At 35.8% G+C, this 27,269-nt stretch overlaps 1 protein-coding gene across 1 annotated transcript in view; it reads left to right on the top strand.

Moving 5' to 3' along the window:
• Nucleotides 1-27,269, top strand: part of GRM8 (glutamate metabotropic receptor 8) — a gene marked incomplete at both ends in the record, with an annotated part of 337,473 nt that overhangs the window by 139,001 nt on the left and 171,203 nt on the right. Inside the window, 3 exons of the mRNA XM_084289618.1 lie at nt 9,728-9,863; nt 11,379-11,533; nt 12,851-12,988. Of these exons, the coding sequence (XP_084145744.1) occupies nt 9,728-9,863; nt 11,379-11,533; nt 12,851-12,988 (429 nt within the window). The remainder of the gene's footprint in view (nt 1-9,727; nt 9,864-11,378; nt 11,534-12,850; nt 12,989-27,269) is intronic.

Raw genomic sequence — 27,269 nt, 5'->3', positions numbered from 1 at the left:
CCATTTGAGGAAGGGGAATGAGAGTGGTTGTGATGGAGTTTGGCTGCCCAGCAGTGTAAAATCACCACAGTAGCCCAACTTAATTCAATTACATTTTTTAAATTAAGCTAGGTTTCAGTAAGATTATTTTGTTGAAGGCTACTGAGTGACTCTTCTGTTTTCTTGCTAACTCATTCCTTTATTTTACTGCTGTGTTGTAAAAGAAGGATTGCAGTTTTCTTAATAGTGCTATGTCTTCAACTAGTGTTTTGAAACATAAACACCTGAAGCAATATAGAAGACTTAACTTTATCCTCTTCATGTTTTATAACCTCCAATGATAAGTTGAAGTCAGCAGATAAAATTTGTTATTATTTTTATATCCTAATGGTGTTCTTATCCAAATGTCCAGCTCTCAAAGTACTTCAAAGTGAGATAAATATTGTTAGGTATTAACATCAAAATAGATATATTAATTTTGTAAATATAACCTGAAGTCTAGATACCAAATTAAATAAACTCAACCTTCCTCACTCATGTAAGAGAAGGTTATTTAACTTATACCTTAATCATAAAGTACAAGTTGTTCTGTTGGGAAAAACGAAGGAGGTGGATGTTGATTTTTGATGAAAAAAAGTGTAAGTACATCCAGTTGTTACAGACCTAGGCTAAAAGAGTAAACCTGTGGAAAGGAACATTTTTATCAGTAATGAGGATTATGAACCATTAGAGAAACATCTACATGGATGTGGCAGACTCTTTATACCTTGAAATGTTCATTTTATTAGCTAAATACACTCTAGTTCAGACAGAAATGGCTGGATTCAGACATTATCATTATTTGACACATTACCTATGGAACCATTTGGAAATGATATTTCCATTTCACTAGAAATTCTGATATTAACAGATTAAAAGGAAACCTGAATTTTTCCATGAAGTATGCAAAGTATTTACATTTTCATGTTTAATGTTTTGTTTCAGTAATGCTAACGTGTCATCTTGTACTGAATAATTAATCCAAAAATATCCTTCAAAATCATTTGAAATAAGAAGACATGTTTTATCTTAATGTTTTAAGATAAAAAAGAAAAAAAATCAACCAGTAAATCCTTTAATCATTTAGAATGTCATCAATCAAGTGTAAAATATTTCAATGTTAATGAAACTGCCTTTCCAAAAACAAAGTTAGGTCTTAAAGTAGATTCTGAACAACCTTAAGTGTGCAAGAAACCAAGATTTGTCTCTTTTTGCCTGAAGAGAGTTTCTCTTTTAGTCCAATCAATGACTTGGAAGAAAACTTTGGGTTTGACTGAAGTCAGCATGGCTTATGATGACAATTTCCATGAAAACAGATTATATTCTTTGAGCACAAGGCTGCAAATGAACACTCTAGCAATGGGCTTAACTTATGTTTAGGCATGCTCTGTGGAGAATTTGTACAGTAAAACTCATTACCACCATGTGCAAGATTTTGTTGTAGCAGACCTATGTCATACTTGCATTTTTGGGATTCAATTTACCTAAAAGTTTCTCTGTCAGAAGTAACCCCTTGATTTTTGTTCCAAATTTGGACTTAGAATTGCATGTACAATAAACCACAGAACTTAGCTGAAAGTTGTTTTAATTCAAATTTGAAACTATTTTTTGAACTTCATATTCAAGTTCAAACAGTTATCAAACTCAGATTTACATTCATTAAAGTCTTCACATGCAAGCTATTTTTAATAGTTCAAATAGTGAGAAAATAAATATTTGCAACTTGAGATAACTTAAGCTAAATAACATTCAGCTAGTTTTCAGAATAATTCCGTGAATTAGACTGCATAAATAAATACATAAAGAAAGCTGGAAATGCTTTTGCCATCGATGTTCTGGAAAATAGTAAAATGGATAAGGGATTTTATTTATTTATTTTTAATTCCAGTAAATAAAAGAAATGTGACTATTTTGTAACCATAAAGGAGGTCTTACAAAAGCAAACCAAGAAGACTCAAAATTAAAAGATTTATAATTGATGCTAATTTTCTTATAAGGCATGATTACAAGTCAGGTTTCCCTGTCTGTGTACAGCATTTAAATTTAAAGGAGGTGACTGGAGGCAATCCCTGAACACCATGACAGCAGGAAGAAGCGTACAAGGGAAAAATGGGGCACCAGCCTACCATTAACATCAGGCAATCCAGGAGAACTTTGCTGAAAAGAGTCTTTTATATCACTGACAAAATATTTAAAATAAACAGGGCAGGGAGTTAAATAAAAAATACTAAGCAGAAGATCCCCACTGGGAGCAAATTACCCTCAAAGAAGAAAGGCTATATTTATTTAAAGAATGTTTTTGCAAAATCCATCCCTTGAGGTGGGGTTTCTCTTCCTGCTTGAAAACAGTCTAAGGAATGCCAGAAGCTTCTGTGTCATCTTCATGATACTGGCTCCACTGGTGCAACCTTCCAGAACTCATTTTTTCAAGCTTTATTTTCAGCTGGATATGTGATTTTCACTCATTCATAAACGTCTTTACTACAGATTATTTTTAATTTTAGACTCTCACTTTCAGGGCTGTGAAAGTTGGCTTTCATTTACACAAAGAGGACTAAAAAGTTAAAGGATGGAAAATGTGTTGTTTTCTTTTATCTGTTTTGGAAATGTGCATTTATTTAATCAGTTTCTGTAGGTTTGGTGGTGGTGAGAATATCTCTTGCAGTTATTGTCCATCATCTGTTAATGCAAAATGGAAGCTGTGTTGGTACATTCGCTACTGTTTCTTTGGCAGGACGGAGAAAAAAAAAAAAAGAGAGAGCTTTTTTGTTGTTGAGAATGGAAATATAAAATAACAGATCTCTCTTACTTCATGTCACCTTAGAGATAGACTCTAATTACTGAATTCAGTAGCCAGTGATCTCATTTGGAGTCTTTTTTTTTTTTTTCCTTTCTTCTTTTCCTATTTTAGACTTAATATCTGTTTTGCCCACAACGTAACTATCTGTGTGAATGCATGTGTTGTGAAATATGCAGAGCTGTATACCTGTGAATTCATTTAGGAAAGTAAAATACAGTTTTAAAAGCCATGGGTGCATTATTTTTATCCAAAGGTTTTGCAGTCGTTCATGGTTTCATGGAAAATATTATTATTTATTATTATTATTATTAAAAAACAATCCAACTAAAACACTGCTTAGAGGTCTTTGCTAAAACACTAAAATAAACGACTTGTAAAGGCTGTTAGTTTTGAGTAAAGAGCTCGTGACTGTAGCTGACAGATTAGTGAACAAAGCAACACTGAGCTGCTAGTGCATTAAATGCATCTTTGTCATAAATATTAAGGGTTTTTGAAAAGATATGTTTTTACTTAAAGAATAAAGATATCAACCTATAGGGTCAAAATACAGATAAAAATTTGTAAAAATACAAATATTTTTATTTTTTAAAGGACTATAACAAAATATCTCATTCTCCATTATATTTTAGTGTGTTGGATATTAAGTGCCACTTTTTTGCATTTTGAGCAAAGTATTATTTTTTCCCTTTTCTCTATTACCTTACATCAAAAAGTATTTGCACAATTGGCTGAAGAATTGACCACCTTTGCAAGAGTAATTGAATTGTTTGCTGAAGTATTTGTTGAGTTTCTGAGGAAATTAAAAGACACACGAATTTAGGATATATCCATACTGCAGGTTGGTGACTGCAACAAAAGAGCTATAGTAGAACAAGATTTTATTTAACTAAATTTGGAAATGAATAGCAGTGAAGATGCATGGACTTCAGTGCAGGCAGTAGAGCCTGCAAAGAGCTGCAAAGATCTTATACATAAAACTAATCTACTGTGAAATCTGTATAACCACATAGTGTTCATATGTTTTTTTGGGGTAGTTAAATGAAGGTAGCTCTGGAAAGAATGCATGGCTGCATTCAGACCTCCCAGCTACAGTAGTTTTACTTTAAGGAGAATATTTACATTTTGAAAAATTATTGCTTGTGAAATTTGATCTTCAGCTTGAAGTTGTACCTTCCTAGGTGCCACTCTCTGTTGACTCATTATCTAGAAAATTATTGTTAATTGCATCTAGGGGTATAAAAAAATGGCGGTAATTTCATTGTTGTTTAAATTATAATTCCTAAAAATTCCTGATTATCAGCATCAGTGAAAATGCCATGCAGAACAATCACTTACCCTATTTTTCGTTTGTATTCAGATTTTTTGGCATTGAAATTTGTCAGATAATGAGCTTTGCTTTAAATGAAGGTATGGATAGATTCACTAAGTCGTGAGGTTTTCCTGCTGGTTTTTTGTAACCAGAACTTGAGTGTGAAGCATATGTTTGTAATTTTTCCAACAGTCTTCAGGTTGAACAAGGTTACTGGCAATTGGAACAGATTTTCAATATATCCAGTGAAGAGCTGGAAGAGGAGGAGAAGTCTAATAGTCTGATTTTCCTCATGTTCTTACGCATCATGTGATATTGTTAGAAATGAACAGTTTCATGTCAGACAGAGGCCATGTCTGCCTGTGACAGCACCCTGCTTACCTCACAGGAATATTTCTTACTGAGGCTTCTTCTGAGTCTCTGGCATCTGTTTCCCTCATTGGAATAAGAACTTCTGTGTCTTCGCATATTTCTGCAATGTCTTTTGGAAACTTTCCACAGACCTGCATTACAATTTTCTTGGCCTAGTGACCACTGACTAAAATTCATTTAAAAAAAGACAGTGTACATTTGAAGGCAGCTGAGAAAGTCCTGCCAGATAACACTGGCAGGAATATGCTCTAGAATATGCTCTAGCTATTAGTCTTGAGCTTTTTCAGGAACAATGTGATTTGTGATGAAGATGCCATGAAATAACTGACTTGTAACGTTAGGTACTGAGTCAGGTGAAGTATGCCTCCTTATTCTAGGAAATAAGACAAAGGAAGTATGTACCTTGATCCCTTTCCCTTTCACTATGATAGGGCTAAGTACATAAATGGGAAGATAAAATAGTTTAAAGGGTAACGTGGTATGGTTGTGGTCCCATCATGGAACACTCTTGAGTTGAAACTCTGCCTTCACCTTTTTTGGTACAAAGACAGTGATGTCCTTTCCTGTGTATCTCACTTAGTTGGTCCATAATGTAGTGCTGGATCCTAGCCATAGCAGGAGAGAATATGGTCCTTGTAGTTACATTCAGCGTGATCTTTCAGTCCTTAGGAAATTCATTTATTAGTGCTAGTTTTCTACCAAGTCTGCTTGCTATTTTCCAAAAACACATTCAACATCGCTTCTGACACCCACCTCCGCATACTTGAGTATTTAATGGTTTACAATTAGCATGCTATCTTGTGACTACAGAACTCATGAGAGCTAAAATGAATATTTATCATTTTAAAACACCACAAGTTTTACCACCAAAATGATGTAAGTACTGCATTTCTCTTTTGTTCTATTTTTTTTTTTTCCATTGGAGGAATCGTTGTAGGAGCACAAAAGAAAGGAAAAAGCCTATTGATCCATCATACTGACAATATCTTCAAAATCTACCAGTTTTTCATTTGGTGGTATTCTATTTCCCACAGGCTGTGTTATACAGAGCACCTGTAAGCAAGCCAAACCTAGCATGGAACAATTTAAAATGTGATTTTTATCACAGTGGAGAAAACAACAACATATTACTGTAGATTGGGGCTGATCATGTCCCAGTTTTAAAAGCACGAGTTATGAGCTGTTGACCATAGTGGAGAGTGGCTGGACTGAGCTCTGGGTTATGAATGGGGCAGTGCCTGCCTTGAGCCCAATTTCCAGCTCCCAGCTCTGCTCTCCTTCCCTCCATGGTCCCCTGGTCCCAGGTGCCGGATGTCACATTTGATAACTGTTAGACAAAAGGCAAGTAGATACTTATCATCACTAATATAGTGTTGTCCATATTTATACCTTCATTTTACAGATCTGAGGACAGATACTGATTTTGTGCCCTTTTTTTTTTTTAATATTTAGCACAGAGGAGGTGAAGAACCACCATCCATCAGTGCCATCTTAATATTTTTAAAGTGTGTGACAGGTGCAAACCCTTAATTTCATCTTCTATGTCATATATATTACTTAGGAAAGATACAAGAATAGGTACCAGTCCCTGTTCCTACTTGAACTAAATGAAATGAGTATGACTGGCTAACTCGCATGGTCTCAGTAACGTCGTTTAGTGCAACACTCTTTGAAGCCCATTCATAAATCCTTTTCACTGACCAGGTTTGAACATAGAATTTCATTTTTAAGTACGAAGACAGTTAGCTCTTGAAGCCACACTCCTAGAAAGGTGTGTATAGAAGCCAGCAACAGGGACAAGCAGTCATCTTGCCAAGTCGGTGAGAAATGCTGACAGGGTAAAACATGCAGACATGATTTGTTTTTATGATTCACAGCCATAAATCCTCTGTTGGCACTAGGTGCCTGAACTGTCTGTCCTTTGGCATCTCTGCAACAAATGGTAAATCTACTGGTATCAAATACAAGACACATGCTCTCAAACCCTCTTTCATCTTTATTTGGAGAGATTTCCATTTTTTCAACTGTATCCTAAATACTGGATTTAGAACCCATCTTCTTCTCGGTACCTCTGCTAGCTATTTTGGAGTTAGCTCTAATTATTCTGTATTCAGTCTACTGGTTCCTACGAATCCTGTTCCTAGACACTGCTCTTTCTGTGCCTGGGCACCTAGCCCAGGTTGTAGATTTCAAAGGCAGCACGGTGTTGAGATGTTAGGTAGTGAAATGTTGTAAGTACCTTTGTGGATCTAGCATTTCATCTTTGCCTGGAAATTGATACTCTGTTATTTGTTTGAGCGAGAGCAGTGTATGCAATATATAGATACAGGTGTACACAGAGAGTTTTGTATGCCTGAGATAGCCTACACAATTCATTATAAATGTAGCAACAAGGCTCAAGTGCATTTTATTTTGTTCCTATTCTTAACGTGGAGATGCTAAGATGCACAGTACAGTCATGATTGAACTAGCTGCTGCAATGATGGAATGGTGCTTCTTCTATATCATTTTCATTGAAAATAGCTTTTTGAGATACTGCAGTTTTTCATTGCTTGATATCCATTCCACACAGCTTGTAGATGGCAGTAGATAATATATTACATTTGCACATTTTGTAATATTTGCATTTGAATTTCATGGGGAGAGATTTTTTTAATTTTTTTTTCCTAAGGGCCATTGCATGAATAGAAATGGTTGGAAAACATACTCTCAAAATTTATGAGGTAACAAATTATTCCTTGATGTCACTTTTTTAGGATCTGTTTTACTTCTTGTGCCTGGCTGACTTTGGGGACAGTTGAGAACTTAGCACTGTTTTTCAGTTTTTCTTTCTTTAGGAGTGAATTGCTGTTTCTTAAATTTACAGGATGACTGCTAAATATTTCTCTAACATTTCACTGACATATGAGCAGCCCCATTACTTGAGAAAAAGGTTACAGTAAAGGACTTTTAAGTCTCTATCATAGTAGCTTAATATCAGTTTAGAAAATTGGCTGAAGCTTTTCATAGTGTGGCGTCTATCTTTTCATTACTGGATTGTCAAAGATACCTGGTGTATATGAGGGTCACCTGCTATATGGTCTCATCTGTTGTTATTGGCAAATTAGCTGTCATGGGGAGCCAGGCTGTTCATAAAAAAGTGGAGAAATGTGTTGCCAGGAAAAGGAACTATATTCCATGTTAAGGCTGACATAGTAAATTATTTATTATATATCTTTGTACTATTTATGGATGTTAAAGATATGTGTACAAACAATTTCTGTTAGGAATGGCAGATGTTCTGATTTGCAAATATTATTTTTTTTCATGTAAAGGAGAAAAATTCTGGATAAATCTATGTGGTAGTCTTTATCTCCCAAACTGATAAATGTATATTATACTCAGAAAGTGATGCATGGATGAAAAAGGTGATATGTTTGCCTGTGACTAAAACCTGCTGATTTCATTTTAAAGTTCTTATTTTTATACAGGCAGTTGATAATTCTGTGCTTCATTTACTACATGTTTAAATTTGGTTCAAACTTAGTCTCTTCCTGTGCAGAGAACTATTGGGGTCGATGAGATTCTGCAAAGGCAGAAGATTGTGATAATGAACACACAGCATTTTACTATTTTACATATGATCAAAAGGAGTTAAAAAGACTTCATAAATACCATTTTTCTTGTTTGTTTGTTTTTCTTAAAGATTAAATACATTCACCTTAAGAGAACTAACACAAGTAGCTTCTGTAGCTTCTTCATGAAGAAGCTGCATCTGGTTGAATCTGGGTTTTTGTTTAAATCCTATCACTGATAGTGTGTTTCATCTATATTCATGAAATACTTTGGAAAAGCATAAAGCTGATATTTTAATACAATGGACAAGACTGTTCAGAAAGTTGGAAAGGCTCTCCAATACAATACAGGCAGCTGTGATTTTATTTGTGTAATTACGTGCAATATACAGACATGTATATGACTAAATGATCTTAAACATCCACAAATAACCACAAGCATCCATTAGAAATACAACAACTTCTCCAAAGCATGTTTTTATTATTGCTCACACTGTAGGCCATCTTCAGTGTAGAAGCATTCAGATGTTGGCATGCAAATTTTATCATTTGGTTTTCCTTTCTCTAGTAACACATCAGTTTTTGTTAGAAATAAACTTCTTCTCATTTTCTTAATTTTCTGGTTTTATTAATGACCAGATTCTCCATAAAAGACTCTTATTTTGGGAATAACAACAGGCAACAGCAACCCTTGTTGTTAGATGTATCAATGAAAATCTGGGCAATAGTTCTTAAAGAAAAAATAATTAAATCAGGAAATAATCATTGAAAGATTGCTTGTGGTGCAGGAAGTTAGTGATAATCTGGACTCTCTTCTTCATGAAACAGGCTCAGTGAATTTCTCTCCTAGTCTCCTCAGTGTGGTAGCTGGGAACCAGAGAATCCGCTGCACTGGTTTGTGACAACCTTTAGAAGTCACCAAGTTTCTGTAGAAAATTGTCCATTTTAGAAGGACAGGTAAAATGCAAAGATTTCAATTAACGTCTTCCTCCTGTCAGGAAGAGATATAAATATCATCTCTGAGTTTGCGTTCATTTGCTGATTAGTAATTTCAGTGACAACCCACACCTCTTAAATAATTAAGGCAACTTAATTAAGAATGTCATAATAACAATTTGAAGAGATTTGTATTTATTCATTCATAAATGAAGATTTCAAGTTCCCTACTTGATTCTGTAACCACAGCATTTATTGTTAACCTTGTACTCTCTGCTGAAGAAGCAGAGATGTATGATAGTTTCTGATGCCAAAGAGCCACATTATGAACATAAGATAACTGTCAAATTGCAGGTCTGTGCTTAAATGCAATCCTAGGACAAACTTGGGTTCTCAACTGTGACAAATCAGGGTAAGTCTGTGGAACACAGTCCAGCTGAGCCACAGCACAGTGCTCAAAGTTCTGGCTAAGGATGTTGTTTTAAATTCTATATAAACAATAAAATAATAGGTAACTGAGTTGTAATCTTTAATGCAGTATTAAGAGTGTTAATTTGTATAATGCATATTTCAAAGCAGATAGATAAGGCAATGTTTGACTAGCTGTGCTGGCTTATATCAGATGAGCATCTTGCTTTTTTGCCTACCTGCTAAAAAATGGATTATCTAAATCTTGGAAAATGTGAATATTTAAGTGTTAAATTATTATTATTATTATTTCATTTTAATTTATCTCAGGTGGTGTTTGCATTGCTCAGTCACTCAAAATCCCTCGGGAACCAAGACCAGGAGAATTTGAAAAGATCATCAAGCGCTTGTTGGAAACTCCAAATGCTCGAGCAGTGATCATGTTTGCGAATGAAGATGATATTAGGTGCCTGTTTCCTAATTTTGTATGTTGAAGATGTTCTCTCTTCACAGAGATACACAATTGGCTGGAGCAGAATAGAGTAGCATGGGAGGTTTCAGATTCAATCCAGTGTAAAAATAATGGGAAATCTGATGATAAGAAATTCAGTTAAAATTACAATACATGCTTTTCCTTTGTTGCATGGATAACTAGAACCAGAAAATCATCTAGGTTTGAAAAGACCCTTAAGATCATCAAGTGCAGTCATCAGCCTAACACTACCAAAGCCTGTTGCTAAACCATGTCCCTAAGTGCCATGTCCACATATCTCTCCAGGCATGGCACCCCCACCGTTTCCCTAGGCAGCCTGTTCCAATGCCTAACCACTCTTTCTGTGAAGAAGTTCTTCCTCGTGTTCAGTCTAAACCTCCCATGGCACAACTTGAGGCCATTTCCTCACTTGTCACCTGAGAAAAGAGACCAGCACCCTTCTTGCTGCAACCTCCTTTCAGGTAGTTGTAGACAGTCATGAGGTCTCCCCTCAACCTCCTCTTCTAAATACTAAACAACCCCAGTTCCCTCAGCAGCTCCTTCTATGTCTTGTTTTCTAGTCCCTTAACCAGCTTTGTGGCTCTTCCTTTGAATGCATTTGAGCAACTCATTATCCTCCTTGTAGTTAGGGGCCCAAATCTGAACACAATATTTGAGGTGTGGTCTCACCAGTGCCACAGACAAGGGAACCTTCAATTTCCTAGTCCTGCTGGCCATGCTATTTCTGATGCAGGCCAGGATGCTGTTGGCCTTCTCAGCCACATGGGCACACTGCTGGCTTAATTTCAGCCAGCTGTCAGCCAGCATCCCCAGGTCCTTTTCTGCCAGGCAACTTTCCAGCTACTCTTCTCAGAGCCTCTAGCACTGTATACAGTTATGAACTGAGTGCAGCACCTGTCATTTAGCCTCACTGAATGCCATGCAACTGGACACGGACCATCAATCCATCCTATCCAGATCCCTCTTCAAAGCCTTCCTACTAGTCCTGCCTAACTTGGCGTCATCTGCAAACTTACTGTGGGTACACTCAATCCCGTCAAGTCTATTGATAAAAATATTAAAACAAAACTGGTCTCAATACAAGTGCAGCCTAGGGAAAAACCACTTGTGACTGGCCACCAACCAGATTTAACTCCATTCACAACAGCCCTTTGGTCCTGGCTATCCAGCCCGTTTTTTTAACCCAGTGAACAGTACTAACTTGTTCCAAGTTCTTACCTATAAGTGCAGCTGCAATAGATTGTTATTTGGTGTCTGAAACCAATAAGAATGCTAGACAAATATGGCTAAAAAGGAAACAAAAGGTACAGTACAGTAGCTTAAGTTCAGTGCACCTGTTGTTGAATATATTTTAGGTTGTCCAAATTAAATTAGTGGCTAACTGGTTAGTGTGAACTTAGTTATGCATAGCCAGAATTAATGCTGGGGATACTAAAATTCCTAGTAATTGCAGTTTATTTAATTAGTGATTTATTTGTTTATTTTCAGGCGAATACTGGAAGCAGCCAAAAAAGCTAATCAATCTGGACATTTCCTGTGGATTGGCTCAGATAGTTGGGGGTCAAAAATTTCACCAGTTCAACATCAGGAAGAGATTGCAGAAGGAGCAGTAACCATCCTGCCCAAAAGAACATCTATAGATGGTAGGAATGCAATGGCACAAAAAAAAAAACAATTCTCTGACAATGTTCTAACATCCTAGCTCTTAGGCACCTCACTCTCTTATCAGTGTAGGAGTAAAGTTAAATGTCTTTAATTACTGAGCAGAACACCTAAAGAAAACTGAGCATGAGGCTGTCTGAAATCTGGCTGTCCTCTGGATTTTTGCAAAACTCTGACTTAAGTGAAGTTTGCATTCTTTCAGGACTAGAGCCTGAATTTTTTTCTCAAAAGTATAAGCAATTGCTTTCTTAAAGAACTGAGCGAGTACTTGTTTCAATGGGTTTTGTTTATTTTTAATATAGTTTGAAGATAAGGAGATGCTGAATTAAGCAATCTCATTGCTAATAATTAGAGCACTAGAGTTTCTTAACCATAGTCTGGTGGTTCTTTTGGACAAAAAAAAAGAAAGCATCAGATGGATGTTAATGAATCAGCTCATTCTCATGGGAGAAGATTAATCTAGACTCTGTTTTCCTCGCCTAAATTTTTTATAATTCTTACTTTAAGAATCCACTATATTAACAAACTTTATGATGTGGTGTATATAGCATCTTCTAGCAAGTAGAATTTTTTGGTTTGAACCACTTCACCCCAGTGAGGGAGTGAAGACATAGTGAGACCTGGAGATAAGTGCTCTAAGCTGGTAAACAACTGAAAAAGCTGGGCACTATTGATGCTGCTTGGAGAATTTACCCCCATGGTAATTTTTATGAAGGATTTAATGGTATATTGCTCATAATTTCATTAAGGCTGGATTTTTGGCGTAAAACTGGTGCAGAAAATGATCAGGTTTAAGGGATTGTTTCTCAACTAGGTGGGAGGCTTAGGTGACTTGGAAGTCTTTGGGTTCAACAGAGAAGTACACAGTGATTTTAGGTGGCCATGGGAAGAAATTTATTTAAATCATGATATTTAGTTGGTAGTACTTAAAGTTTTTCTAGTTTCTTGTATGTATCTAATTCTTTATTTGGGTCATCTGTTGTATTAAAAATTAAGCTGTTCCCTTATCCATCTGCATTGCTTTTTTTTTTTTTAATTATAAAGTTCTGCTGGAGCTTTACAGACTCGTTAACTACTGTAGATATTTAAAAATATATTTTTCTATGGCAAATATGAAATAGTAAAGAATATGCTAATTTTTAATCTTAGATATGCACATGAGCATAAATCTACAATGCACCTAAAGCTTTTACTTACTATGAAATTCATACAAAATCCATTATCATCTTTAAATGAATGCTTTTATGCTGTTTCATATTTTAATACTTTTTTTTTCTCACTTCTCTTCTTGGATGTAGGATTTGATAGATATTTTCGGAGCCGAACGCTTGCTAACAATCGAAGAAATGTATGGTTTGCAGAATTTTGGGAAGAGAACTTTGGATGCAAGTTAGGATCCCATGGAAAAAGAAATAGCAATATCAAGAAATGCACAGGTAACTGTGAAAGCAAAACATTATTTATAAGTTACTTATTGGAGTATTAAAGGACCTGCTTTCCGCAGATCAGTCTCATGGCTCTCTTCAGTTCTCCTATACAAATTATTATGTTCTAAAAAAAGTGTGACATTTTTACTCAGACCTGAAGAAAAAAAATAGGGGAGGTATTTGAGAAAGCTTATAGTTAATTTGTGCAAATCTAATAATGGTACAGATTTTGCTAAGGACCATGGTTTGATTCCATTCATGTTTTCAGTGATCTTCTCTCTCATCCGTATATAGTTGTCTATGTGCATTTTTAGTGAACTGGTACATTACAGCAGTTCTCACATTGTTATCCCTGAAGATTACAGAGAGCAAATTAAATTTCTTTTTAAGCTATTGAGGTCTTGATGGCAGGTCAGGTCATGAACTCCTTATTTAGTTTACAAACTGTGTTTCAGGATGGAGTAAAAATCAAATCAATATGTCCTTAATACTTGTCCTTATGTGAAAAGAACAGGATTCTGTATTATATTAAGAAGTTTGAACAAAAAGTGTGTGTCAGTGGCACTGGTTTTCTCAAACCTGCTTGCTCAGGCATCATACCTAGTCACAATGGTTGTGACAGATAATCCAGTAGCTCTGAGTTTCATCTCATCTCTGAAAGGTTGTCTTTTTGTTTTCTCTTGAGTTGAGTTGTCCCAGAGTTTCCTACTTGTGTTACCTTTAGTCTTCTGTGACTACAGCAGACTATTTATGCTACTTTTTTTGTATATACATTTTTTTCCTAGTGTCAGTATTTCTGCTATCGTTTGCTTAATTACTGTTACCACCAGAATCAGTGCTGGTAGAGACCACTATCTCTGTGACTAGTAGCAGCAGCAACACACTGTTTTTTGCATTGCATACATAAATCATCCATGTACCTTGATTTTCTGGCAGTGTTTTCTTTCATCAAACGTTTTTGTTCAAATGGAATGTAAACATTTTTTTCACTTGCTGTTGCAAGCTTTCTGTCTCATGACACTCATGACACTGTCATCACCATTTATTATGGGGGTGCTCTTCCAAACTTTGTCAAAACACGAGCTTCTCCCCAGCACCCCAGTTCTTATGGGACTGTCAGACAGACTTACAATGCATTCTCTAAGAACATGCTTCATGTGTCCTAGAGTTCCTGAACTGTCACATGTATACTATTTGTACTGTACCACTGATTCACAGTCTTACTGCACTGTGCTTCACAATGCAGGGATATACCTCGCACAAAAATGTGACAGCTATGCATGTGCTCACTCATTTCAACAATGATGAAATGGTATGGTCTTCTACCTTTTACCATATACTCCATGGGGAAAAAAAAAAGGATGAAATTCAGTGCCTCACTGAGCTAAATGATAACTCATTACTCTAATCCTGCAATCCTTGGTGTTGATTCATATAGCAGTAAGTCATGGCTGGGTAGCTATCCATGACTGAGAAGGGATTATTTTTCTTTTAGTATTTTAAGAGGAAAATAGATTATTTTTTGACTTTATTCCAGTAGAATGAGTGGTGTATGGACTGTACTTTGAGAAGCTCTAAGTGTTACCACAGATGGTTTTCTGACTTGTCTTAGCTCATCACATCTGTCAAATTGAAGTACCAAGTTAAAAGCAGCATATGAAATGCATAGACCATATCTTAATATTCAAAATAACTTGTGATTTAAAATATATAGCCATATATTTTATGAAACAAAATTATAGTAATTCTTCTGTGCTAGAAAATAGAAAGAAAACATATCTTCTCTACTCAGAAAATAAACATAGCAGCAAGGGATGGGCTTAAGAGGTAGGCAGAGTCTCATATGAAGGTTGTCCATTGAAAAAAATTACAAATTCTCCTGCAGGCAAGGATATCTATAAATAATAAGACTCTTGACTTAAACAACTTTAAGGTAGATTACTACAATGGAAGAGATGCTTGACTTAAAGAAAAAATATTTTAAAACTGCTTGTAAATACAGTTTATTTATGATTGGTATAGCTTCTTATTCCTAAAAGAATTTGTGCTTTAGAGATAAAATATATGTTTCTTTTTCTCATAAAATAAATAAGCCTCTTTTTCTTTATAAAATAAAGAAGCTTCTCTTGAGTTTACCTGATTTTTTTTCTGACTTTTGCCAGTTTATAGAAAGCAATGATTCACCTTAACTTTGAAAACATAATTGTTTTGCCACTATTGATTTGCTATTAGATCAATGTGTTTGTGAACGTAAGTGGACATTGATGAAATCATCAGTATTAGAATAGTTTATTGAAAAATATTAGAGATATTTTGTCACAACCTTTCTGGAATTAACAAATAATAATAAATATAAAAAAAAAGTCAAATTGGGCCATTGACTTTGTAAACATGAAGCAATTCAATGACTACCTTTAAATCTTTTTAACCCAGGAAGGGGAAAAGAATGTGCAGAGAACATTTTTTCGTCTTACTACAACAAAATATAAAAGAATTGTGCACTACAGCACCATCTGTGGATCTACAAAAAGTCTTATTTTACGTATTTATTCAAGGTACAGATTTTCTGTATTCAATAAAAAGATCTTTAATGAGACATGAATCCTTCAGTAACCTCCAGCAGCCTTTCTTTAGCACTGGAATCTCTTTTTGGGAATGAGAAATGAGGAGATAAAAAGCTCTTCATTCATCCCTATGCCCTTGCAGAAAACTTTAAAGGCAGAGACACCATTCATCCTTTGATTACTTGCGTTGCATGGCTTGCACCACAGTTGCGGGAGATGGCAAAGGAAGTAGGGCACTAGCTTTAAATTTAACATCCTGGCGAGTTTTCCCATACCCTCAGCTTCCAACTTGACTCATGTTGTGGACCAAGTTTTAGATAGCTCAAGATTTAGCATTACTTTGAAACATAGTGAGCTGACTGGATTTATTCCTGGTGTTAAATCCAGCTCCTGTCTGTTGAGCTATTAGTTGTCAGCATTAGCTTTTACTTCTTAAGGTAGGCTTCTAGACAACATGGTTCTCATGAAATGTACAACACTATGAATACAAAGATTTGAAAATGAAGATTACACAGAGCACTCTTTTAAATACTACATTTAGTTGTTGGTCTGACAATATACAGCATCAATCTTTCAGAGGACCAAAGCAGAATGATAGAAATAGAAAACAGCAGTAGTGATTAATAGTTAAGGGACAATGGTAAGAATTAAATTATATTTGCTTTCATTAACCTCACAGACTGTTAATATTTGATTCTAATCTAAATGAAAATTCTGAAGAAGTCCTCTTTACATATATTTATGCATATGCATATAGACATTTCTTTGTGTTTGCATATATAAACACACAGAAATCTAACATGAAATAAAGTTGCTTACTGTACCATTTTAATGTGTACAATGGTAGCCTCAAATTCAAATCTGACATAATGAAGTACAGTTCCAGTGAGATTTGTTATGATTTTTCCCCACAGCATCCCTTCAAGGCATGCATTTGTCATACTATTTTCAGTCTTTGAACAGTGAAGTGTGGTCCTTTAATAAAACTTCAACAAAAATGTTAATTAAAAACGCTCCTTCATGCACATCCTTTTACAGTTACAGAAGTAGTCTCTCCTGTTTTGTATGGTTAGCATTTTAACTACTCTGCAAACCTAATCAGCCTTTAACTGCCTATAATAACTGACTGCACTGCTAAAAATAAAGATGGAAGAAGAGTTTCCAAAAGCATGTAGAGGCCTGTGTAAATTACTCTAATTTCAATTTGCTCTATCAAACAGAACTATTTTTTTTCACTGCAAAAAATCCCAGTGCAATATAATAGATACTCATATGTATAAACTTTACAAATACATAATTTGTCTTCTCTTAACTAACCTATTTGAAAATACAATTGCACGCCTAAAAAGATAACAGAAAGAAGCAGATTTACTCATATGTATATACAACCCTGTTCTGAAAAATTTGCAGAACACTGAGAGTTTCAGGGCTGTGAATCTTGCAAAGGCAAAGCGCATTGCTCTCTATTTAGTTTGGGTAGTAGTTCCATTCTAATAAAATCTCTGCTAAAATAGCTTTTTTCCTCAGTGAGACCAACAGAAAGTTTTAAAAATCAGCACAGATGTAGTAGAGATGTTATGCAACTTAGTAGTTGATATTTACCAGTTGTATCACAATTCCCAAAAGGCACTAAGACTCAGAAGGGACTGTTTTTGAGCACACAGAAGGAGTTGTATGCTCCCCCACTTTGTGTAGCTTGTGTGTTGTAGCCAGTACCTTTAGGTATGAGAGGTAGAAAGGGCAATTCTAACATATTTTTTTTTGCTTTGCTGTTTGCCATTTTATTCAATCTCATTTGAAATGTCACTTATACACACTTTGCAGAAGTATTTTTGACTTTATAAAATGTCTATTGCTGTTTTGTTTAAGTACGTTAATATGAAGTGAAAGTCACAGTAGCCAGATGTGCAACATAATAAGCAGGAGCTAAGTTGGTAGTTGAATCTTTGTGACCCATCACATCAGTTGGATAGAAAAGGCTCTGAGGATTGTTTGTCATTTGAACTTATCTGAACTGTTTATTCCGTCTTTTGGATTTTATATCAGAATTGTGGAAGTTGTGTGTTATGGGTAGCTGCACTGCAGTGGTCCCAAGCTTCCTCTAATGTAACGTTAAATCAAACTGCATCATGTGTCATTAAGTAGTATATGGGACCAAAGAGCATTTACTTTTGGTTTTGGGACAATTGATCATGTCCCAGGTGGCACCAAGACCTCTTTCAAAAACTTAAACGATGTTCTTTTCCCTTTATGACAACATTCCACGGGCAATAAATTCACCATGTTTAAAGATTTTGTCTGGTTCCCAATTTCTGAAGCCTCAGTAGTCAATTTTCAAAAGAAAAAATCGATGTCTCGGTATGGTCAGTGATGTTCTGCCAAAATAAGCAGGACTGAAACATGGACTTTCTTGTGCCATACTTCAAGTCAGAATGTTTGTTTAGATCAAATTCTGTCCTGATGGTAGAGAACTGCAGGCATAAACCTTGTCATCTCTCAGTTGTAAATGTCCAACAGACAGATAAGCTGTAGAAGGCTATAGTTTAAGGTAACATTTAATCAAAATAAGTACATTCAGTCTCTTGAAAAGGGCCAGTTCCAGCTCTTATTCCAGAAACTACAGAATTCCAGAAGATTCGAGTATTTATTCTCTGCAATAGTATCCCTAGGATAGTATTTAATCCCAGCACCTGTTAATGTGCAAAAGTATTACTTAATAAATCTGAGGGCCATCAAATCAGTGGACCTAACATATGCTGACCATTCACTGATTTGGTTTCTTCATTTTGCTTGCTGTCATCCAATTTTTGCATTTCACCATTTATTAGTGTTTTTAGATCTCTTTATACTATATCTAGTGGATAGTCACTTCTCAGTCTAGCTGTCAAACTTTACTTTCAGCTACAAATCATATAATTTAAAAAAGCTTTTTATTCTACTATGAAAAATAAATTCTTGATATACTCTCTAGACATCTTTGTTTTTCTATAATTTTATTCATAAATAGGAATTCAAGTCTTGTATTCTGTTGGGAAACATATCAATTTTGGATTTGTAATGTTTTATAAAGTTATGAGTCATATTCCACTGCATAATCATTTAAATAGAGTATGTTGCCATTTTAAATTTGTTACATTTGCTGCCAAGTTGGAGTGCTTTCAATGCACATATATATGTGCACATGTGTGCATGTGTTTGCTAGCAACTTCTGAGTCCAGAAATTCTATTTCCAGCTCAGACCCTCTGCAAAATTGGCATAACCTAGTGAATGAATTGTTGCTTCAATTACCATTTTGTGTGAACTCTGCAACTGCACGTTCTGAAATACAGGCTCAGAAAACCTGCAACCAATGTTACTTATGATGTATCTAAGATGCAACACATATAAGAATGTCATCTGTATGCAGTTCTTGGTCCTGAGAAACAATATGAAGTTAATCTGTGACTTCCAGTAGTAGTGCAACCTCTTTGGACAGATGCTAGTCAAAGGCGAAAGTCAACAGTTGAAAAGTTGCATGCCATTCTTCATCTGTTTGCTCTCCTCTGCCACAAGCAAGTCCTTGCAGTGCATGGGAAGATTGTCTCTGTGTAAAGCTGAGTCCGAGACATCTCTCTTCAGGTAGAAAAGATATCTGTTGTTTTCCCTTCTGAGAAACTTGCAATCCTGGCTGTCAGAGGACTGGATGAGCTGTTTGAATTTTGCATATGCATCTGTGCCATCATTCAAACATTTCTTGTGACAGTGCCCGTATAAAACATTTTACAAGTATGCACATTTGGTATGTATACTTGCTACCTGACTAGCTGCTTCATCGGAATAAAAGTAGTACAATAAAAGATAGCTAAAGTCTTAAAAAGGAGTGTTAGCTGCATAATGTTCAGTGTCCTTGGATTTAGTCAGACAGACTGATACGCTCATTGCTAACAGTCATAGGAAGTTATTCATCCTTCAGACTTGTTGGCAACTGTCCAAACACTCTGTTCTGTGAACTGAGCACTATTCTGTGTACTGATCTGATGACTGAAGACTGGAGGTGAAAAACCAAAGCGAAATCAGCAGTGGGCTTGTTAATTTGATTTAAAATGTTCTCCCATATTCACAGGTGAAGGGTCAGAGAACGTGATGCATTTTTTCCTGGTCTGTTGTTTGGGAAGTGATCCCAATTGGGCAGGAAGAGAGTGGCCTCTCTGAGGTACCTTCTTCCCCAGTGGCCCAGGTGCCCTGTGGCCATGTCTATGTTGTCAAATAGTGCAGCTCTCCTGGGCAAAGTAGTCGCTGCTGAGTGCCTGAGTTCCTCACTGTGCTCTTTGCAACAGGATTTACTTCAGGTTGGCTGTAGTATGGTCCTTCAAGCTGGAGGGCCGTACCTGTACTCTCATCATTCCCCCTAAGCTTTGTTTTTTTTTTTTTTTTTTTTTTTTTTTTTTCCTGGAAGGAACTGAGTTTAGGCACAGTGAGACAGCTCTGTCCTGTGAAAGTGGCAACAGTCAGAAAACGTGTTTCAAAAGTGTGCTTCTTAGCCAAGTTAAACATGAGTGTAGCTGTACTCTCTGTGCTTAGCTCCTGGGAAAAAAAGGCTGATCTTCATCCTCAGAAGACTGTAAACTGTAAACTAGCATCATATTATTCCCCTGATCAACTATTTTGAGGAGGAAAACGTATATTTGTTTCTCAATATTTATAGTTTTTATTTTTATTTTTTTTTTTAATATTCAGGGGATATGCAGTGATTCAAGATATATATTTAAATTTACCAGTACACACTTTCTCAGCAGATAAAAAAAGGTAGCTTGTTTGTCCTGTTTTGTGACTGTAGAAAAATGTCATCTCACACATACATAGGAATATGGAGTCACAGAGACATAGAATGGCTTGGGCTGGAAGGGTCCTTAAAGATCATCCAGTTCCAACCCCCCTGCCATGGGCAGGGACACCTCCCACCAGACCAGGTTGCTCCAAGTGCCATCCAGCCTGGCCTTGAACATTTCCAGGGATGGAGCATCCACAACTTCTCTGGGCAACCTGTTCCTGTGCCTCGCCACCCTCTGGCTTAAGAATTTCTTCCTTCCTAACCTCTACCAAAATCTCCCTTCTCTTAATTTAAAATCATTCCCCTTTGTCCTGTTACCTGTTCCGTTATCCTGTCTGCCTGAGCAAAAAGTTGCTCTCCATCTATTTTATAAGCCCCCCTTAAGTACTCAATAGCTGCAATGAGTTCTCTCCTGGGCCTTCTCTTCTCCGGCCTGAATATCCCCAGCTCTCTCAGACTTTCTTCATAGGAGAGCTGCTCCAACCCTCTGATTAAATTTGTATACCTTCTGTGGACCCGTTCTAACAGATCAACACCTTTCTCATGGTGGGGGCCCTAGACCTGGATGCAGTACTCCAAGCGTGGCCTCACAAGCACAGAATAGAGAAAGACAATCCCCTCCCTTGACCTGCTGAATGACATATTGATACAATGACTGTTGATACAGAACTTCCTGCTGAATAGCCTCTTCTCAATTTGTTAATACTTAACTTACAGGTTATCAACAAGTTAAAACATGAACACAACAGAAAAGAACGTGGTAAAATAAAATACTTTATTTGATCTTTCTATTGTGATCTTTCTAATGATTATGTTTGATATTAAAAAAATCTATTTATTCTGATGTTAGATACCACTGATATCCCAAATAAATCTATAAATATCATATTTCTATATATCATATATATCATGATCATTAGTATAGGCAAACTAAGTGGTTTCTTAATTCCATAAAGCAGCAATCAAAATACTTAGTGTGTGCTGCTTTTAGATCATAAACATTTTCAATACATTGATGAAGAATTATTCACCTGTGTAATCACCCTTATTTATAAGTAATTGCTCACCTTTTGAGGAAGGGAGTTCAAATACTTGGTCATCTGTAAACAGAAGCAGATGTTTTTTAATCTATTGAATAGAATTTTATTGCAGAAATAAAACAGCAAAATCAATGGGGCATACATAATGGGCAGTGGAATAAATCGGGGTAAGAGGTCAGAATTTCTTTTTTAATGCATCGTTGTATCCATTAAATGTATCAATTGTGGTTCAATATTTCCAGAATACTATTTGTTTCCAATATTTGAGATGTGTGTTTTTGTATGGATCTTTCTTATGAAAGGTCATGTAGGAGTCCAAGTGTCCTCAATTTCTGTTAAAATCAGTATGCAGCAGAAGAGAGGTATTTTTGTTACATTGAACTGGTTTAACTGCATGGCTGGACATAATGATTTCGATGCAAATTCTAGTTCTGGACTAGTGTCTGTCAAAGACAGGCAGGATTGCCCTTGGGTGGAGCTCATGAGACAGGATTTACCTAATTTTTTAACTTCTTGCAGAGAACCACCACATGATTTAGTAAGCTGTTCAGACTGGTATGACATACCATGTGAAGATATGGTCTCTATGGACTGCAAATAGACTTTAAATTTGGATCAGGTACCCCACGCTCAGTTTGCTCAAGTCAAGTGAAATGAGTCCCTTTCCGTGGCTGCACGAATTGCCACCTTCTCAATAATCCCATCTTTTTCTCAGTTCATGTAAGATCCCGGTGATAACTCCGGTACTTACTTATATTGATTAAGCTTATATTAGTTAAATATTTAGAGGTAATTTAGCATCCTTATAGGTACTTTCACAGGTAAAGGGAAGTTATCTGCATATAGATTATCATCAAATATTCCTCAGATCTGTATGTTACCATTTGAGTATTGATAATACCATAGATTTTCAGGATGCTGTACTCTGTTGAATTACCCAAAATATTTAAAGGGATTTATTGACAAAGGCTTGTATTTCAGGTATATATTTAAACTTTGTTTAAAAATGAAATCTTAAGCTTTCTAGACTTGATCCTTTCATCCTGTGATAAAATAATCCCAGGAAATAGACAAGTTAGAGTCTTTGTTGAATCTGTGTAATGTACGTGATCTGTCACTGAGACAAAAACTGATAGTGTTCAAGCAAAGAAGAAGAAAAATGAGTTGGCGTTTTCACATGTTGTAAACATATTCCAAGGAGTCTGGTGGAATATAAGTGCTACATAAGTGTTGTTTGGATTAGAAAACTCTCCCTGTTAAGTTCTGACCGCTGGTAGACTTTTTTCCTGAGGCACATCCTAGAAAGAGCTGCTCATCAGAGACCCTTAGGTAGATCAACAATGATAGAATCATCTCTAACTCCTCTTGTTTGTGTGTTAGCATAGAGACATTTGAGTTGGGCCTCTAATCAAGCTGACTTACTGGCTGGAATCGTAGGCCTTCCTTTGTGCTGTTCTTCAGGTGCTCTTCTGCTGACCCTTCGCCAGGCTCTGGGCATCTATCGCTGACACCAACATCAAACTGAGATTGGATGGATTGAGGTTCCCCTTCCTTGGCAACTCTTTACCAGCTGGGCAAGCCAGTGACTGAAGTTGCTCCTCCCCTGCTCTGACAGGTGGACCCCATCAGCCTCCAGGAGACCAGGTTTCTCAAAGCGAGTCCCATAGTCTAAGTAGCTGAACCCCTGTCTCTCATCTTGAAATGAACAAATCACTTCCAGCACACGAAGCACTTCAATGTAACATATTAAATTGTCTCTTCTTAAGACTTTTGAAACTACAACAAAAAAGGAACAAACCAATTTTATTCCTTTTAAATTTTGAAACAGAACCGGAGACTCTAAAATTGTTAGTTTTAGGAACATTTTAAGTGTTGGATTGGACAGTGATAGAATAAGCTCTACAATTAACCAAACCTTTTCCAAGTTACATTTCATACAAAAAAAAAAAGAAAATTTAATGTCCATATGTATAGATTATTGGAATATTTATTTTTTTCTTTTAACTCTGGGGACAAAAATGCTAGTGCCTGTGGAAAGGCTCCAGTAGAGAAAAGTAATTTGCAAAATTGAATAATAAATGGCATTTACCTTACCAGGAGACAAAAAAAAAGCTGTTTTGTATCTTGTATCTCTGTTTAAAAATATGTAATACTCCTTAAATTCTAGACAAAGGCACATAAGGAACAATGTACAGATCACAAATTAGCTATAGACTTTGTAATTAGTACTTCCAAATAAACAGTATACTTGCTATCTTAAGTATTTTTGACACAATTTGGAAAGAGAAAAGGAGGCTAAATTTGCTGTATAAATTGCTCATTATTTACTGCAAAAAAAAAGCACATGCATTCATAGATTTCATTCTTGGAACTCATATCATTGTGATTTTTTAATTAGATATTCTAACTTTTTTCAAGATTAGAGCTGAAATTTCATAGAAAGAAACTTGCTCATGAACTTTTGATACCTCACCATTGGATTTTAGATGAAACCTGTAATTGCAGCTGTGTTTTCAAATGAAGAGGGGAAAAATAATAAAAGGAAGAAGAATTAATGTGCTGTATTAGACTGCACAAAGTCTTCATGTCAGCTAACAGAACTGGAAGTGAGTATGCAAAGGTCTTTTACATTTGCAATTTCTCTGTGCAGTGGGATAATGTGGAATGTAAAGATATGCACTTGACAGCCTGCAGGAAAAAGGGCAAATGAATCTACATATTATGCCATAGCTTTTGCACCTTTGCAGTAGAAGGATGTATAGCCAGGATATCAGGATATGATAAAAATTACCTGGAGCTCTGTGTTAAACATTGTTCTTTACACAGCCTCTGATTGACTCATCCCTTTGAAAACTGCAGTATGAGACTTTTGTGTCTGCAAAAGATTTGGGTTGAATTTCAGATGAGTATTAAGGTTACTTTCCATTTTAACTGAACTGTTTTCTTGAACTCCTCTGTGAAATTTTCTTTCTTATTTAATTTTTGATCATAATAAAGGAAACAGGCTTTGGGACAGTAGACCAAGGATTTTGCAACTTAGTTGCACAGAGATAAAATGCAAAGGATGCATAATGGCCAAATCTTCAATACTATGCATGAGTGTTACTTTATTGACACAAAGAAGTATGAGATTTGAGAGGAGATGGCCCCCAAATGAGAGTAATAACTTGATTTTGTGTGGAAAACACAGAGAGGTCAGTAATCAAAGGCTGAACAGGATGAGTAAAGCTTTAAAGGGATGATCAGAAGGGAAGCAACATTGCTTTTCACTTCAGAAGACAAGAGTTTTAGATCTTAAAAGAAGGATGAAAATGAGCAGAGCTTTATAGACAGGTTATATAGAGCCTTGAAATAGGGACAAGAAGTTTGAACATCCTATGAAAAGGGTAACCAACCAAGAATTTGGCCTCAGCAATACTATGTTCTAAAAATCTGTAGTATTGATGAAAGGAATGTTGTACGTGGGAGGGAACTGTAGTGCATATTACTCCTTGAAATCCCTTTTAGTCTGCTGATATGCAGTTCTATTTTCCATGGTTTATCCTTTTTGTTTTTCTCATTTTAGCATGGATTACTCTTCTGAAATTAAAAAAATAATAATCTTGCAGAGTCCTTTACTGTGATACTGAATCATTTTGGCTTTTGCTTTTAGAGCTTTTAAAATCAGGACTATATGGTTACTTTCAGTTCTACATGTGACATAAAAACCACCACCACCACCAAGTGTGCTTTTAAAATTCAGTGCTTTTACCAGCTTTCTTGACTTTTTATAGTCTTTTTAAAAAATCAATATTACTGTATTCATTTTTTTTGTTTTATTTATTAATTTATTAGAAATATATCATATCTAGCCATATTTTTGTTGCAATTAGAAAGGAGCTCATGTTTTCTGCTGCTTCAGTCTTCCACTTCATCTCCCTTGCTGCCCTTGTGGCAGAGTAGCCAACAACGTTGTCCTCTCACTCTGACTGATAGTTCTGTGACACTTGTCAATAACATTAAATTTCAGCTTGTTATCTGGTCTCTTTTTTTATATATTGTGTTAGTTCTGCACCCAGCCTGTGTCATTTGTCATCAGTAGACATTTGGTTTGTGGTGTTCACATTGTTAGTAATCCTTTTATAAGACTATGCACATTTTGCTGTAGTTCAGTACATTAGCACCTTTATTAGAGTGTTTTTCAATAGGGTTTTTGTTTTTCAAAGTCCTTTCTTAAATGGAATGTTGAATGCTGGTTTAAATTACTTTCCATCTGAGGGCAAGGAATTTAATTTCATTGAGATCTAGCATTTCAGGTGTAATCATGCCTTCAACCAATTTGCTGTGCAATATTTAGAAAAATAGAGCTCCAGTCTTGCAAGGTAGGCCATGTGGGGCCCACCTGTGTGTCTGTGTGGGACTGCACTGAAATCAGCAGCATTTTTCAGCTGAAAGGACTTAAGAATGGTTATGGCAACATGCAGCATGTCTTCAATATACTTTATACTTATGTAAAAATATTCCATGGCGAGTTTCACAAAGAAATAGTAATTTTCAGTGCCTGTACTTAGTTTTCTTATGGTACTTCTCTAGAAAGTGCATTATTAATATTTTTCACTGGTCATATTTTCTGTTCTTGAACTTTATGTGTTGAAGATTCATTTTCTGATCAAAAGAATGATGATATAACTATTCCTAGGCTTTTGACAGCCATGAAGATCTATTCTTTGATGAATTCCATTTTTGAATACTACTACTGTGTGCAGCATGCATGTGTGTGTCTGAAAAAAATTATTTTCACTGTATGAAATCTCTCTTCCCTCTGCTTTAATTCCATTGTCATTCATATGTCTATGCAAGGCCATAGAGGATGCTCTTGGAGCAAAATATTCTCCCCTTCCTACTCCCCTTGCCTCAAGTCTTTATGTTACTGATCTTTAATTCAGCATAGAAACACTAAGCAGGAGGTGAAGAACGGCTAAGGGAGTTATTAGGAGACAGACCAGGCTGCATGACGAAGGGGGAACTGAAGCTGTGGGAGCTGGCACTTGAGGCTGGACCTTTTGGTACTGACAGGGGCTGGCAGGCCACATGGAGGGCATTCACAGTCCCTTCTCCCTCCATTCCAATCTCAGGTGATATATTGTAACTGCTGAAAAATGCAGAGCATTTCCAATGGCTGCCATTATACATTCAGGACCTATTTGAGAAAGTGGGAAAAAATACAATAAGGGTCAAAACCTTTATTTTATTTATTATTCAGAAAATCCCCTTGAGAAACAGAACTGCAAAGATCAATCTTCTGTTTCAAAAAGGATTTTGATGTTTGGGGTTGAAATTAAACAGGGACATTTTAAAATTCCAAGAAAATGAGAATTAAACCTTATTCTACAGCAGTGAAAATAACTGTATTGTGTGACATTATCTAACACAAAAATCAAATACACGTAACCATAAGTTTTAAACTGATTCAGATTCAAACTGATTCAGAATCTAAAATGTAAAAATCACTTTTCCAACATGCTGCCTTTTTTTTTTTAAACAATAAATATTTTATTTTTCCTGCAAACCAAAGTGTCGATAAATATGTTTAAGAAAGTGTTTTTTTGTTATGATGGATATACACTCCCTAGTGGAAAGTAAATCTGTAACAAAGCCTTACAGTAAGTCTGCAGTTTAAGATGAGAAAGAACATATTTTGGGACCCAGAAGAATATTTTTTTTTCAGGGTATTGTTTAATAGTTGATTGTATACAGCATGTATATGAACAGTTACCTGTGTAAATGTTTATCTAGTGCACACAGTTGATAATGGAGACAATAATGACAGCTGATATAGAGGCCATGCTGATTATGATGAATCACGCAGATGAAAATGATGACATTGATGTCTAGT

The sequence above is a fragment of the Netta rufina genome (genome assembly GCF_964035555.1).
Source record: "Netta rufina genome assembly, chromosome: 1".
NCBI lineage: Eukaryota > Metazoa > Chordata > Aves > Anseriformes > Anatidae > Netta > Netta rufina.
The sequence above is the reverse complement of the archived record's forward strand: the minus strand, read 5'-3'. Positions and strand labels throughout refer to the sequence as shown.